The 16,691-nt window shown below is 47.5% G+C and overlaps 2 protein-coding genes across 7 annotated transcripts in view; one reads left to right on the top strand and one right to left on the bottom strand.

Moving 5' to 3' along the window:
* The window catches only part of IL15RA (interleukin 15 receptor subunit alpha), a 51,277-nt gene extending 44,212 nt beyond the window's left edge, over positions 1-7,065 (top strand). For all 6 annotated transcript variants that reach the window (XM_017872465.1, XM_017872463.1, XM_017872457.1 and 3 more), the window contains one exon: positions 6,741-7,065. In XM_017872465.1, coding sequence (XP_017727954.1) covers positions 6,741-7,065 — 325 coding nt within the window. The remainder of the gene's footprint in view (positions 1-6,740) is intronic.
* Positions 7,041-16,691, bottom strand: part of FBH1 (F-box DNA helicase 1) — a 52,098-nt gene continuing 42,447 nt past the window's right edge. Inside the window, 2 exon segments of the mRNA XM_017872447.1 lie at positions 7,041-7,523; positions 8,046-8,177. Coding sequence (XP_017727936.1) covers positions 7,353-7,523; positions 8,046-8,177 — 303 coding nt within the window. The 3' untranslated portion in view covers positions 7,041-7,352.

Below are 16,691 nucleotides of genomic sequence, written 5' to 3'. Positions count from 1 at the left end.
ATCATGGAAAGCTGACCTCATCCCAAGCTCCAGGACATAAAACCCTGACGATTTGAAGCCATTCTTCCTTACTATGATTGGCTTAGGAGTGGGCAGGTAGCCCAGTTCTGACCAACAATATGTGAGTCAGCTGGAGAAGCCTGTGGGAAAGGCTTTCTTGCTCCCGTTCCCAGACAAAACCAGGTCCAGCTGCTTGTTCTCATGGTCCAACAACAAGCTGCAGACGGAGTGGGGAAGAAGGGAGTTGATTTCTGCAGCCAGTCACAGGGAGAAGGTCAGAGTAACTCACCATACTAATTTTAAGTTATAAGTTTTTTTTTTCAGTGCTTATATACATTTAAACCATATATCTTTGTGCACGAGTACACCTCCAAGCTGAGGTATATTCCTCTGTTTAATCTTTCACTAGGGTCTGGGGTCTGGAAAATTACTTCAGAGCCTTGGAACAATTACTTCATTTTTTTTCTTTCTTGTTTTAGAGACAGGGTCTCACTATGTTGCCCAGGCTGGTCTTGAACTCCTGGGATCAAACAATCCTCCTCCCTCAGCCTCCCAAAGTGCTGGGATTGTGGCCATGAGCCACTGCTCCTGGCCCAATTATTTCATTTAAAGTGGATCCTGGTACAAGGTGTACAAGAACGCCTCCATTATTTTAATTAAACTCTAAGGTTTGGGAGAAAGCCCAGGCGGGGTCTTAATGGACTTGTTTTTACACTCTAGCCTTTGTACTAAGATGCCAGTTTCTCCAATTTTCCATGTTTAACTTATATATTCCTCAGAGTTATAGTAAGGTGTTGGCAAAGGCTGGCTGCTCTGGATACTAGTAGAGAACTGGCCTGCCACACTCCTAAGAGACACAGAAGACCAGCCTACCTCTCCCTTGCCTCCCAAGACACTGCCCTGTCTGAATGCAGCCCTTGGAAGGGTTGCAGGTGGCCGGCCAGGAGAAGCCTGCCCAGAGAAGCCTGCCCAGCGACGCTGAGGCACCAAACATGAGCAGAGGAGGAAGGAACGCCTGGGAGCACCTGAGCCGAGCCCCTGCCACCAGCCTCCTCCGCACGCCCGCGGAATCAGCACTTTCTGCTTCCCGCCCCATCCCTGAGAGTCTTGCTCTGGGGCCACTCACGGTCAATTAAGTGGGGTTGTTGTAAGAGAGTCTAAAATACATGGAGCTGGCTGAGGACGTGGGGCCGACCCCATTGTGTGTGTGTGAGGCCATGATTAAAGTGTTACCTGTCACCAGGTATCGCCAATTCATGGGGAAGCTCTCTCCATGTGACCTCCAGGCTACTTATTTTTTATTTTATTGTTCATCCTGGACTCCAAAGGCTGATGCTATTTTTTTTTTTAAATGTGATCCTTTGGAAGAGTTCTAACTGCAACTCTTCACTAGTGGTAGTGGAAATACCATGGGTATTAAAAACTAAAGCATTTCCTAATCTGTGGGGTCCAGATTAGGAAGATGTGTATTAGGAAAATGATTACTTAAAAAAAAAAAAAAATTCAGGCTGGGCACAGTGGCTCACGCCTGTAATCCCACCACTTTGGGAGGCTGAGGCAGGTGGATCATCTGAGGTCAGGAGTTCAAGACCAGCCTGGCCAACATGGTGAAACCTCATCTCTACCAAAAATACAAAAATTAGCCAGGTATGGAGGCACATGGTTGTAATTCCAGCTACTCGGGAGGCTGAGACAGGAGAATCGCTTGAACCCAGGAGGTGGAGGTTGCAGTGAGCGGAGATCTCGCCACTGCACTGCAGGCTGGGTGACAGAGTGAGGCTCCGTTTCAAAAAAAAAAAAAAAAATCAATCAGAACCACTGAATTGTACATTTAAAAAAGGAAGAAGAGAAAAATCCAGGATGTCAGCACTGTGCTGGCTGCTTCCTGGGGCCCTCAGTGAGTTCCTTTAAAAGACAGGCTTAGGGTGACAGAGGCCAGCCTGGAAGTGGACAGGAAACCCCAGCCTTTCCGCTGTGGTCCAACTTGGACTGACGCCCTCATGGCAGCCAGAGAGCCCTGCAGGGTTGAGGCAGGAGCGTGACCGGGGTTAGTCTTCATTGTAAGACTGTAGGTCCCTCTACATGAGAGCGAGTTGGGCCAGGGCAGAGGCACAGAGCAACATAGACAACTGGTCCAGGAGGCAGAACGGTGGAGGGTCGCGGGCGGGTGGGTGGTGCATTCTGAAGGTTGCATGGAGAGAGCTTCCCAGTGAACTGGCATAAAGAAAAGTATCAGTCAGATGATGGTGCCATTTCCGGAGGCGGGGAAGGGTGCATGGAGGAGCCAGGAGAGCTCGGAAGGAAATCAGGGCCTGTGTCTGGGACATGGCAGGACTGAGATGTCACGAAGACAGCAAATGGAGTGATTGACTGGCAACCTTGGCATTTGAGTGGGAAGCCCCCATCCTTCCACCTAACCTACCTCTCAGGCCAGACCACTAGGGATAAAACACACACAGGTCCCCGGTAAGGAGGAACACAGGGGACAGCAGCCCCTGGGCCCTCTTGGAGAACCTGTCCTTAAGTAGGCTGGGCAGAGGGAGAGCCCCTGCTGGCTAAGGGAGCCCTGGCCCCCACACCAGCCCAACTGTGCAGAGGTGCCTTTGTGAGGGGTGTGTGTGTAGCAGCATCTTCATGTCTGGGCAAGGAGCTGGAGGAACCTTGCCTGCCTCGGTTCAGATGTCTCTACCGCTCCCACTCACTGCAAATCTAGAGTGATCAGCTTCCAGGCTCTCGGTGTACCCCACATTGCTAAAGTCAGGGGTTCAGGGTGACTAGGAAGGACTGAAGGGCTGGGATCAGACTTGAAGATACATGTTAAATTGCTAATAGTCTGATTCTAGAGGTATCAAAGTCCCTTTGTGATCCAGTGAGTTGCTCCCAGACCCAGACCAGATGCCACTACAGGAAGGAAGCTGGGCAGGCAGCGTGACAGTAACCAGCTTCCCAGGCAGGAAGGTCCCACAGGGTTGCTGCACTGCCTTAGGTTGATTAAGCTGTGTCTGAGTCCACCATGTGACGTCTCTACCCTCAAGTCTGGGCTGCTAACGGAAAAACACCAACTAAAAGGATGGTGTTTGATTTCAACTGGGAGGGTGCTGCACAGCACGCCTGTGTTTTCCATCACCTTCCACTCCATTACCTTCTATGTCCATCCCAAATGCTCGACCCAGCACTTTGGGAAACTGAGGCAGGAGGACAGCTTGACCCTAGGAGTTTCAGACCAGCCTGGGCAACAGAGCGAGATCTTATCTCTACAAAAAATCAGCAAAAATTAGCCGGGCATGGTGTCATGCACCTGTAGTCCCAGCTACTTGAGGGACTGAGGTGGGAGGGTCACCTGGGCCTGGAGGTCAAGGCTGCAGTGAACTGTCATTGCACCACTGCACTCCAGCCTGAGTGACAAAGTAAGACCCTGTCTCAAAAAAACAAAATTATTGGGTGAGAGCAACCTAAACTTGCTCCCTAACCACTTACAATGTACCCCTTTCTCCTTCATCTCTCCCGTCCCAATCCCTCTCACCTGGCTTCCATCTCTCCTGTCTGAATTTGCTTCCTCTCAACACATAACCCTGCACAAACCTCTCTCGTTTTAAAAGCAAAAACCCCTTCCTAAGGCCACATCATCCCCTACCTACTTCTTGCCTCTGGCCAGCCTTGCTTCCTGAATGAGAACTAGTCTACGCAGTGTCCGTATCTTCCCCTCCCACTGGTATTTTACAGTTCTGTCATACAGACACACAGTTTAGAGCCAATAGTTACGTAAGACACCTACCAAAAAGCCCCTCCACCTGCCCATTCCCTCTCCCAGAAGGAAACATTTAGAAATCTTTCTGCTGAGTGTCTCAGTGTGTGTTACGTGTCTCCAAGATGTCTCTAAATGATGGGCTTGCATGGGCTTCTGCTTCCATGTTTGAGTTTCAGGCACTGTAACTGACTTCCTGCCACAGAGGCTGAGATTCGGCTCGTTCATGCCGCATGTGCACACAGCTCCTACCTGCAGTACACGCTCACCCTTATGAAGGCCACAAAAGCAGGCACACTCCACTGAGTTGGCGGGGTCGGGGGTCAACTACAGTTCTCTCCTAAACAACTTGTTGCCTTCCAGAGGACTAATCACTGCCTCCTCCCCCCAGGCTACGTCCTGTACTCTGTCACCCAGGCTGGAGGTCAGTGGTGCACTCATGGCTCACAGCAGCCTCAACCTCCCAGGCTCAAGCCATCCTCCTGCCCCAGTGTCTCAAGGAGCTGGGAACAAGGCATGTGCCACCAGGCCTAATTTTTTTTTTTTTATTTTTTGTAGAGATGGGGACTGCCTATGAGGCCCAGGCTGGTCTTGAACAATCTTCCCTTCTCAGCTTCCCAAAGTGCTGTGATCACAAGTGTGAGCCACCACACCTGGCCAATGTAGGCCTATTTTCACCCATTATCCTGGGCATTTAATGAGTCATTTCAATCCAGAAACCCTTACCATCAGTTTCAGGTAATTTTCATAATTTAAAAAAATGTTTCGGCCGGGCGTGGTGGCTCAGGCCTGTAATCCCAGCACTTTGGGAGGCCGAGGCAGGCAGATCACAAGGTCGGAAAATTGAGACCACCCTAGCCAACGCAGTGAAACTTCATCTCTACTAAAAATACAAAAAATTAGCCGGGTGTGGTGGCGTGCCTGTAGTCCCAGCTACTCAAGAGGCTGAGGCATGAGAATCGCTTGAACCCGGGAGGCAGAGGCTGCAGTGAGCCAAGATCACGCCACTGCACTCCAGCCTGGGCGGCAGAGACGCCATCTAAAAAAAATTTTTAAATTCCTTGACTCCGTTGTCGATTGTCCATTTTCTCTTCCTGCGATTCCCATTTACAGATGCTCAGCTTCTTAAATTGGTTCCCTAGTTTTTTGTTTTTGTGTTTTAGAGACAGGCTCTTTCTGTGTCACCCAGGCTGGAGTGTGGTGGCACAATCTCAGCTCACTGCAACCTCCACCTCCCAGGCTCAAGCCATTCTCCAGCCTCCGCCTCCCGAGTAGCTGGGATCACAGTCGCACACCACTACACCCAGCTCACTTTTTGTGGATGGATTTTGCCATGTTGGCCAGGCTGGTCTTGAACTCCCAAGTTCAAAGCGATCCACCTACCTCAGCCTTCCAAAGTGCTGGGATGACAGGCGTGAGCCACCACGTCCAGCCTCTAACTACTTCTCAATCTTTGTTTTTGTTCTACTTTCTAGATTCTCAACTGAATCTTGTAACAGTTCTACTGGGTTTCTTTCATATTTTTTTCTCTAAATTTTTTTTTTTTTTGAGATGAAGTCTTACTCTGCATCCCGGGTTCAAGCGATTCTCCTGCCTCACCCTCCTGAGTAGCTGGGCTTACAGGCGCCCACCACCACACCCTGCTAATTTTTGTATTTTTAGTAGAGACAGGGTTTCACCACGCTGGCCCAGGCTGGTCTCGAAATCCTGATCTCAGATGATCCACCCGCCTCGGCCTCCCAAAGTGCTGGGATTTCAGGCGCAAGCCACTGCGCCCGGCCCCAAATATTCTTTTACATGTATCTATCCTGCTACTCCATGGAATGCACTACCTCCTCTCATTCTCTGAATGTGTTACAGATATTTAGATGTTTTCTCAAATGTTTAATGATCCTGATGCCTCCAGGATGGCTGCTGCCTCCTTCTTGTCTTTGCCCTTAAAGGTTAAAACACACACACACACACACACAAACCTTTTACTGCCCTTATAGTATGATTTCAGAAAGAAACCATAAATGAACACACACATCTTAGCCCTCAAATTTTTCACTAGTATCTTAGGTGACAGTGGTCGGCTTCTCCCCTCACTGAAACTGATCAGCTAATGTCAGTTGACCTTGAGAGTGCCGGTTAAACACTTGCCCACCCTTGTTTATTTGGTCTCTTTACTGCACTGGATGCTGAAGATCCCCTTTTCCTGGACTCCCCCACTCTGGAGCTCAGTGGTGCTCCATCATGAGGCTCCTCTGGATCAGCTGTCGCTCTTCTTAAACCCTCTTCCTCTCTTCACCCCAAGCCTCGTGTCTGCCGGCTTTGCTTCTCAGACCTCTGCTCTTCTCCTTCTCTATCCTCTCCCGGATTAACTCGGTGAAACCCTTCAAACTGCACCACCACCCACACACCGACAACTCTAAAGTCCCCAGGTCCAGCCAGGCCCTTTGCTGTAGGACAGATGTGTTCACCCAACAGCCTCCTGGACGGTTCCACTCAACATGCTGAAAAACAACCTGATCACTGCGTTTACACAAACCTGCTTTAGTTCCCATTTTCCCTGTCTCAGTGAAGACAACCTCTACCACAGAGTGTCCCTATCATGATCCCAGTACTCCAGAAATCCGACCAATTCTACCTCCTAAACATCGAGAGCAGAAGTTTCCAAACTTAGCATGCATGAGCACCACTTGTCAGGCTTGTTAGGTACCAACAGCTGAGCCTCAACCCTGGCGTTTCTGATCCTGCAGGCCTGGTGTGGGGATGGGACATTTTTATTTCTAACAAGTTCCCAGGCGACATTGCTGCTGCTTGCTGGAACCACACTTTGAGAACCACCAATCCTCATATTCGTTCCCTCCTCACCAGGCCCCACTGGTGCTGTGGTCCAGCCCATCTGGGGTCATTTCTTGCTGAGATTATGATCCTGTTAGCCTTGTAATTTATCTGACCTCCTTAAAACATTATTATTATTAATTATTATTATTATATTATTTTGAGACAGGGTCTCGCTCTGTCACCCAGGCTGGAGTACAGTGAGCTGTAAGGTGACCACGGCTCGCAGCCTCAACCTTGAGCTCCAGCAGTCCTCCTGCCTTGGCTGGATTCAGTGCTGGGGCTACAGGCGTGAGCCACTGCTCCCGGCCAAAGTCTCATTTTTGATGCCCCAATTCCCACCCAAGACATCACGTCTCATACTCTGCTTCCTGTGTCATGTGAACGGTGACAGTGCTGTAGGAAAGAGTAAACTGGAAAAAGAGAAGGCTCAGAACAACAGTGCTGACGCAGTCATCACACAGCGGTATGCCAGTGCTATGGTGCCTGTTTAATTGAAATCTTGTAATAAAAGTTTAAATACATAAAATGTTTTTTTTTTTTTATCAAAAGAACATCCCCCACTTCCCCGACCAGATATGTCTGGAGCGGAGGCAAGTGGAGACTGGCTGTCTGTAGGGAGTGGAGAAATGGCAGGTCCAGCTTGGGCTGGCGTCCTCTTCCTCAGAAAGTGCTGTGGGTGAACCCAGAGTCTCAGGGAGCGGGAGCCCCCCTCGCTGGCTTTCTTCACGCGGGGTCCTCGGCAAGCTGCTCTGCACTGCGGAGAACGTGCGCCTTGGCCTCAGAAGACGAGGAAGAGCAGGGCCTCATGCCGGGGCAGCACGATGTTCTCCACGGTGCGCTCCATGGCGCGCACCTGCTCCGGGGAGGCCGTCAGGAACGCCAGGGGCCCGATGCGCTGCTCTGCGCAGGAGTGGCAGAGGTAGCCCCCCTTGTTTTCCTTCCTGTTGCTCTGTGGTGATGGACAAGAAAGAGAGCTAAGGAGAACAACCAAAGAACATGGATTTTCCAGCAAAAAGCATGGAGTTACCATCACAGCTGCCCAGGGACAACGCATTTGAATTCTGATGTTTTCAGAGGGGTGCACACCCTCAGAGTAACACCTCCCACAGCACCACCATCTAGGTGGCCTCAACACCCCCAAATTCCCTGAGCGCAGAAACAGCCATTTATCCAGTCAAGATAAACAACCAAGAAAAGCTGTGTTGGGACCCCGGGGAACAGCTCTCCCTCTAAGCGTGTGTCACAACCCAGCCTCCCAGACCCATGGCTTCAGCACAGCCAGGCAGCATCACGTGCCCTGACCTTTGACCCCGGGGCCGGCCGCACACTTCTCGTGCCTCTCGTATGAAAAGCCCCTAATAAAGGATCACACAGCTCTCTCTTATCTCCCTACCTACAACCCAAAGAAGCATAAAGATCACAAGCAAAACACGCGAATGGCTGAATTAAGTTCCACAGACAGCAGACATACATAGGTGATGGGCAGCTTCTTCATGGTGAGGACGGTGTCGACAGGGATGGCATTGTTGCACTGTCCCACGCAGCAGCGCACCACGCCTGTTTTTAAGACATTGCTTGTCAGCTCTGCTTGCAAGAAGTACTCCTGAGAAGGAAAGAGTGAGAAAGAGAATCATGGCGATACCTCCGCTAGGGTCTGCTGGAAACGCTGTGAGAACCCTTTAGCCACGCTGTAAGTCCCAGAAAGAGAAAAACACCAACTGCCCTGTTCTCCCTTAGTTTCTCTAACTTTTCCCTGCCTCCAAAGCTATCGACAGTCCAACTGACAGTCTAATTGCTTTTTAAATATATATATATTTAACGGATAAACATGCAAAACTACTGCCTGTAATGACATTTCCAGAATATTTCTGGATTTTATTTTATGCTAAGGCATCCCCAGCTCAATCTTTAGAAAATTATTTGTATATTCACATTACAACCCAGGTAGGCAACACAGAGGACCTGAAGAAAACCTGCCCCAAACATGCCTGCACATTTCCACCGTCCCGTGTACTGGCTGTGCTAGCGAGCAAATGACACCCTCGCTAAGCCTGTCTTTATCCACAAATGCAGATGGCACGGTGCCAGCTAAAGGTGGCTGCTGAGGAGAAGACACCCCTCAATGCATGCAAAGCACTCATGCCTGGCAGGAAAGGAGCACCCAGAGGAAGGGCCAGTGACCTCCCAGGCTGGAAACACCACAAGGACAGGGCACTGTCAGCTTCGCCACTGCCCCGTGGGGCTCCCCATCACCGGCTGATCCGCTGGCAGGACAGCACACACCTGCTGCCCAGCAAAGGACGGTTTCGTATTTTCTGGATTACGACCGGCTATTGATCTAATTATTCTACAATCTGTGTCCTACATTTTTATTTCTTTGGTCTTTATTCTTAGAGGGCCTACCTACCAGGTATGAAAAAGAACCGAAAACCACCATGCAAACACTCAAGTTATGGCCAACAAGTACTAACAGCTGACAAAGTGAAATCATGTCTGAAGTCACAGATTTTGCAGAAGTCCCTTCAACTGTCATCTCAATTTCCTTCCCCAGGGACAGCCAGGACCATGAACCTGGCAAGGTGCCTCCAACCCACTACGAAATAGCTTCTTGTTTACACACGTGTCCAAGGACACAGGTGTCCTTTTATAGGTGTCTATTTACATGAATGTTACACTTCTGGCTTCCTCCTCACCTAGTTGTTCTAAAACACTGTAGGGGACTCAGTCACGGCACTCTCTTGTATTTTATTTACCCATTCCCTTGCTGTGGTTACTCGGTTGTTTCCAAACTATTTCCAACAATGCAACAATGAACATCCTTGTACCCGACTCCCTGTCGACTCCAGAATTTTCTCCAGGGCTGGGCTCTCAAACCGTTTTTGATGCAGTTACCATTATAATGCTATACACATATAATACTATTCCACACATATGGAAGAAAAGTTTCACAAAACATGATTTAACCTAACATGCAGTGTTCTCTGATTTCTTTAGATTTTACGCCATTTCACTCTTTTTAAGCCTCTCATAACCCACTAGATTAACTGTTTTTATTTATATAAATTTAAGGGGTAGGTGTCACACCTGCAGTCCCAGCACTTTGGGAGACTGAGGTGGGAGGATCGCTTGAGCCCAGGAGTTCGAGACCAGCCTGGGCAATATGGCAAAACCCTGTCTCTATCAATATACAAAAATTAGCCAGGCATAGTGGTGCACACCTGTAGTCTCAGCTTCTGGGGAGGCTGAGGTTGCAGTGAGTGAGCTGAGATTGTGTCACTGCACTCCAGCCTGGGCAACAGAGCAAGACCCTATATCTAAACAAACAAAAATAAGCTAAGATTCTGTGAGACCAAGAAGCTGTCTTTGGCCAGGCGTAGTGGCTCAAGCCTGTAATCTCAGCACTTTGGGAGGCCGAGGTGAACCGATCACTTGAGGTCAGAAGTTTGAGACCAGCCTGGTCAATATTGGTGAAACCCCATCTCTACTAAAAATAAAAAAATTAGCCAGGCATGGTAGTGCACGCCTATAATAATCCCAGCTACTCTGAGGCTGAGGCCTGAGAATCACTTGAGCCTGGGAGGCGGTGAGCCGAGCAAGATGGCACCATTGCACTCCAGCCTGGGCTACAGAAGGAGACTCCGTCACACACACACACACACACAAAAGCTGTCTTTGAAACATAACTTCATTGTCACTTAACACCTCAACAATGTAATAATTTCCTTCACTTTCCCAAAACTTAAAGAAACGAACAAAACGGCTTCTGGTGCTTCTATCAGCTGTATTTTCTAAGGGGGAGGGGTCAGAGAACAAGGTCGCCCTGTTCTTGGGAGATGAAGAGACATCATTCTAGGCAGCGCAGGAAGCAACGGCTCGCTTTTATCTCCAAAACACCCCATCCACGGCTCCACTATTTTCAACACGCTTTCCTAGCCCCTGAACTACTGCCCAACTCGGGATCTTCATTATCCCCACGGCCTTCCCTCCTGGACAGACTGAATTCGACACTTCTGAAACAGGATATCCCCAAATTTATTCACAGGCTGTGATCAACAACAACAAAAAAGGCCGGACATGGTGGCTTACGCCAGTAATCCCAACACTTTGGGAGGCCGAGGCAGATGGATCACTTTAAGTCAGGAGTTCGAGACCAGTCTGGCCAACATGGTGAAACTTCGTCTCTACCAAAAAAAAATTAGCCAGGTATGGTGGTGCACACCTGTACTACCAGTTACTGGGGAGGCTGAGACAGGAGAACCACTTGAACCCAGGAGGCAGAGGTTGCAGTGAGCCAAGATTACACCACTGCCCTCCAGCCTGGGCGACACAGTGAGACTCTGTTTTTTTGTTGTTGTTGGTTGGTTTGTTTTTAAAAAAGCAGAGTGCATCCACCTCTCACAAGGTCTTAAAGCCTTAAAAAATCTGTTCCCACAAATAAGCAGTTTTTCTGCGACTTCCTCGCAGGACCCCGGAGGCCAGACAGCCCAGCCCAGTCTCAGTAACCGGGAAGTATTTCTCTAGATTCTGTATTCTTTTCTTCTATGGGGAAAACAAAATGTACGCTGCAACCAACTGATAACCTTCCAATTAGCTTTAAAAAGTCTACTTCACTTTTTGTTTGTTTTTTGAGACAGAGTCTCGCTTTGTTGCCCAGACTGGAGTGCAGTGGCACGATCTCAGCCTACTGTAACCTCTGCCTCCCAGGTTCAAGTGATTCTCCTGCCTCACCCTCCTGAGTAGCTGGGATTACAGGCATGCGCCACTACACCCAGCTAATTTTTGTATTTTTAGTAGAGACAGGGTTTCACCATGTTGGTCAGGCTGGTCTTGAACTCCTGACATCAAGTGATCCGCCCTCCTAAGCATCCCAAAGTGCTGGGATTATAGGTGTGAGCTACTGCACTGGGCCTATTTCACTCTTATGCATACAACTGGTGGGACTCTAAAGTGGTAACAATCTCCAAGAAGAAATTGACCATATCTAGAAAAGTCACACTTGGCCAGGTGCAGTTGGCTCATCCCTGTAATCCTAGCACTTTGGGAGGCCGAGGCAGGGCGGATCACCTGAGCTCATGAGTTCAAGACCAGCCTAGGCAACAGGCAAAATCCTGTCTCTACAAAAAAATACAGAATTAGCCAGGTGTGTTGACACATGCCTGTAGTCCCAGCTGCTCGGAAGGCTGAGGTGGGAGGATGGCTCGAGCCTGGGAGGCGGAGGTTGCAGTGAGCCAAGATTGTGCCGCCATACTCCAGCCTGGGTGACAGAGCCAGACCTTGTCTCAAAAACAAAACAAAACAAAAACAAAACAACAACTGAAAAGTCACACTTGCATTTATCTTTATCCAGCAATTCCACTTCTAGAAATGCATGCTGAAGATGCACTGGCAAAAACATAAATGACCTGTGTATAAGATTGTGCAATGTGGCATTATTAGTGAAAGCAAAAGGCTGGAAGTGACCACGTCCATGAGCGAGGATGGCATAAATCACGGTGCGTCAATGCAGAACACTATGCAGCTGACAGAGGGGCGAGAGAGCTCTGTGAGCTGATAAAGAGGGATTTCCTGATTTGGGTAGGACAACAAATAAAAGAATAAAAGGCCAAAAAATAAAAGAGTAAAAAATAAATAAAAGAGTGATTCCCATGAGTGCTTCTAAGTGACAAAGCAAAGTACACAACAGTGTATCTGAAATGCTACCTTTTGTGGAAAAGGAGAATACGAAAATACCTACGAATTTGCTAATACTTGCATAAAGAAATACTGAAGGATTAATCGCAAATTGTTTAAAATAACTCCCAATGGTGGAAGCAGAGAACAGTCTGAAATGAAGAGGGAGGTAATGAGACTTCTCTTAGCACAAAGTTTTGACTTTGTTTTGTTTTTTGTTTTTGTTTTTGTTTTTTGAGACGGGGTCTCACTCTGTCACCCAGGCTGGAGTGCAGTGGTGCAATCTCAGCTCACTGCAATCTCTGCCTCCTGGGTTCAAGCGATTCTCTCACCTCAGCCTCCCAAGTAGCTGGGGCTACAGGTGTGCACCACCACGACTAGCTAATTTTTCTGTATTTTTTGGTAGAGACAGGGTTTCGCCATGTTGGCCAGGCTGATCTCTAACTCCTGGCTTCAAGTGATCTGCCTGCCTCAGCCCTGCAAAGTGCTGGGATTACAGGGGTGAGCCACCGTGCTCAGGCACAAGGTTTTGACTTTGAAAACATTAACAGGCCTTACATGTCAAAAAAGATCATTGAATCAAAAAGAAGCAAAGCAATTGCTGTAGATATTATAAATAAAATACATTTCTAACTGCAAATTAAGTTGGTAATAAAACCACAAAAGCAAAAAGGACTTACTTTAAGTGACTTCAGAACATGATAAATAAATCATTAATGGAGAAATGGAGCTGTTAGGAAATCTTCAAGTCCAGTCAGTATTCCATTAATACTGGCATTATTTTGAAGATTATTTTTAAATACATGGAATAGTATCAATAAGTAATTAATAAATACTGTTAGGAACCAAGATTTCAGTGTATGAGAAAAGATTCAAGTGTAAGAAAAGTAAAATTCCTTTCGTGTTAAATGTGAACTGGATTACGGAACACAATGCATGAGGGCTGAACATGTGAAGGGCTAAAGCCTCGGGCAATGCAGATACAGTGCAGTTTTTGAAACCCAGGAGAATGAAGAGAACATGTGTAAAAGGTACCATTTTTCAGCGCTTACTGGATGGCGGTGCATACCTGGTTAAAAAATAAAAAATCAAAAAGGTGCAGCTGTGCAACAAAGCAAGGTAGTGCCTATCTGTTGAGATGGCAGTTACCCTCAGAAAGGGGGGAGGGGTGCTACGATGGCCAGGGGCCACCAGGACAGCTCTGTGATGGCTGGCAGATCCCATCTTCTCATCTGGTGGATGCTCGCAACATCATCATTTCAAACTGTTTTATGTTGTTTTATATATTTGTGTTATATTTAACAATAAAATATTGAAATTTGCCTGGTGTCACGCCTATAATCCCAGAACTTTGAGAGGCTGAGGCGGGAGGATCACTTAAGCCCAGGAGTTCAAGACCAGCCTGGGCAACATAGTGAGACACTGTCTCTACAAAACAAACAAACAAACAAACAAACACCAGCCAGGTGTGATAGTGTATGTCTGTGTTCCCAGCTACTTGGGAGGCTGAGGTGGGAAGACTGCGCCTTAAGCCCAGGAGGTCGAGGCTGTAGTGAGCCATGATTGTGCCACTGCACTAAAGCCTGGGCAACAGAGTGAGACCCTGTCTCTTTCAAACAAATAAAGTTTAAAAACTGGGATTGGAATTATCAGTATGAACCATTGGTTTTTTTTCTTTCTTTTCAAAAAGACACATTTCCTAGCTGTGCCTCTTCAAAAGATGAGCAATCAGCATCACTAACAGTGACAAACTAACCTGCTCCCATGAGCCTCCTTATGTGGTGAGGTAAAGCACCCAGCCCTCTCCAGCCTCCCATGGGGTATGCCTGCCAAAGACGCAGGCTTGAATCTAATCAAGCCTCTACAGCTAACTTCCAGTTACTGGAAAGCCAGGACAGATAATGGCAGAACAAGTTACACAACCACACCAGGAAGCAAACTAAGAATGGGAACGCTCTATAGGACGAATGAGCCAGTTTCTGCAATGAGACAAGAGCATGGGAAAAGTGGGGAGGGAATCCTGCACAGCTCTCTATTAAGTAACTTAAGAGACAAGCAATCAAATGTTCATTTGGACTCTGACTTGAACAAATCAACTGTAAAAAAGCATTTCTGAGACAATCATAAAAGCCTAAGTATGGATTGGGTAGTAGAGGCCACATATTATAATATAAAATATGAAAATGGCATGGTAGTTATGGAAAAAAAAGTACCTATTTCTTGGAGATGTGTACATATAGGTGTATGTACATGAGTATTTGTGTATGAGTGTTCAGTGTGTTGCTTTCTTTACGTTTTAATGTCTTAAAATTTTCATAAGCAAAAATGAAAAGTCCTGTGTAGCCCATGTTTGTGAGATGGCATCACTGCTCGGTAATACCCCGCACGTTCTACCAATTGACAATGTGGTTTTGTTACAGGCCTGACCACTTCTGTGACATGACTTCCATGAGAAAATCATACCAGAGGGTCTAAAAAAGCACTTATAAATCAAAGTTTATACAAAAATGTTTGTATAGGTAGAGACCATTTGTACATAATGATTTATTCTGCTTAACTCCTGGGGATAGTGGTTTAGAGATTTTTTAAGGTCACACTTTTCTTTAAACCAGAGGTCAGCAAAGTACACATGGGCCACATCCAGACAATGCCCGTTTCTGTGAATCCATTTTATTGGAACACAGCCACACTTGTTAGCTAATGTACTGTCAACAGGGACTCTCGCCCTACAGCAGCGGGGCTGGGTAGCTGCAACAGAGATCATGTGACTTACAGAGCCTGAAATCTTTACTGCCTGGCCCTTTGCAGAAAAGTCTACAGACGATCCATGTGCCACTAAGATGCAACCAAAGAAAAAGGGCTTCAGTTCTAAGCTCTGACACTTAAGCTGTTGCACTCGGTGAAGCCCAGGTGAAAAGTTGCTTTGGGAAAAATGCATCAGATTTCAAATTCTGGAAACATTCTCATGGCCAAGTCAGTCTACCTAACAGAGGCCTGGAGGAAAAATGACAAAGACGACGCAAAAAATGTGATAAATATGCAAGCTAATCAGTTTGATGCAAGAAGCTTTTGCCCTGTGATGAGTCATTGTAGAGTATTTATTTGCAAAGCTTCTCCCTTTTAAGTTTTGGTATTATCTTCCTCAAACATGTGAAGAGAAATCCTATTGGTTCACTTTCTTGTCCGTCTCCCCACCTGGATGGGCTCTATGAGGGCAGGAATTTCCCTGCCCACTGTTATGCCCCAGTACCTAGAAAGGTGCTTGGCAAGTGTTAGGCCCTCGATAAATATTCCATTCTGAGCATCAGGGATCTACTACACTTAACACCTCTGAGAGCTGAACATCATTTACTCAAAAGTGGTGACCGCCCACCCTGCCTGCACCCTGTGGTTCAACCCCAGAGCACATAGGGCAGCATGGCATGGCTCACCCCGTGACAGCAGGCAATACGGAACTGAGAATAAACCATCCTGCTACACACAATCTTTGCTTTGGAGACAGCTAAGCAAGAAAGAGTATTTATATTAACTTTTAACACTTAAGTTTTAGGTTTCAGGCTTAAATATCTTGGGTTCAGGGAGAGATGGACTAAGTAGTAACTATTAGCTCAAATTTCTGTTCTAGTTTCTGACAGGGTTGAAAAGACTAAATGGTTTACACTCCAGCTGTTTAGGCAGAAAAAGAGATAAAAAGAAGTGGAGTGTGAGAAGGCGGTTTGTGGGAAGGGTAAAGAGTGAGTGCTGAGCAGCTCACTTTTCCACGTCTGTGACAATGGCCAGGCACCTGAACACTTACTCTCCCCGGCAAGGATGTGTTCTTCTGGAAAGTCTACCGGTAGCAGCAGCAGATGCCATTTCAAAAGGGACTAAAGGGTGAGAGGGAGGAAGGCTGGGTGCGCAAAACCTTCCTGGCATTTCTTCCCTATGAATATTGAGCACAGGGGCCAAGCAAGGTGGCTAACACCTGTAACTCCAGCACTTTGGGAGGCTGAGGCAGGAGGATCACTTTAGCCAGGAGTTCGAGATTAGCCTGGGCCATATAGCAAGAACCCGTCTCTAAAAAAAAAATTAAAAACTAGTCAGGGTGGTGGCACGCGCCTGTAGTCCCAGTTACTCAGGAGGCTGGGGTAAGATAATCACTTGAGCCCAGGAGTTCGAGGTTACAGTGAGTGATGACTGTGCCACTGCACTCCAGCCTGGGTGACACAGTAAGATCCTGTCTCAGACCAAAAAAAAAAAAAAAGAGCTAACTGAGTAAGGGAGAAATTAAGAAATATAGGACCGGAGGGGCGGAGCAAGATGGCCAAATAGGAACAGCTCCAGTCTCCAACTCCCAGCGCGAGCGACACAGAAGACCGGTGATTTCTGCATTTTCAACTGAGGTACTGGGGTCATCTCACTAGGGAGTGCCGGACAATCGGTGCTGGTCAGCAGCTGCAGCCTGACC

The sequence above is a fragment of the Rhinopithecus bieti genome, unplaced genomic scaffold, assembly GCF_001698545.2.
Source record: "Rhinopithecus bieti isolate Rb0 unplaced genomic scaffold, ASM169854v2 scaffold_6933, whole genome shotgun sequence".
In the NCBI taxonomy this organism is placed as follows: domain Eukaryota; kingdom Metazoa; phylum Chordata; class Mammalia; order Primates; family Cercopithecidae; genus Rhinopithecus; species Rhinopithecus bieti.
Note: the sequence above shows the minus strand (reverse complement) of the source record. Positions and strands in the feature narration are given on the sequence as shown.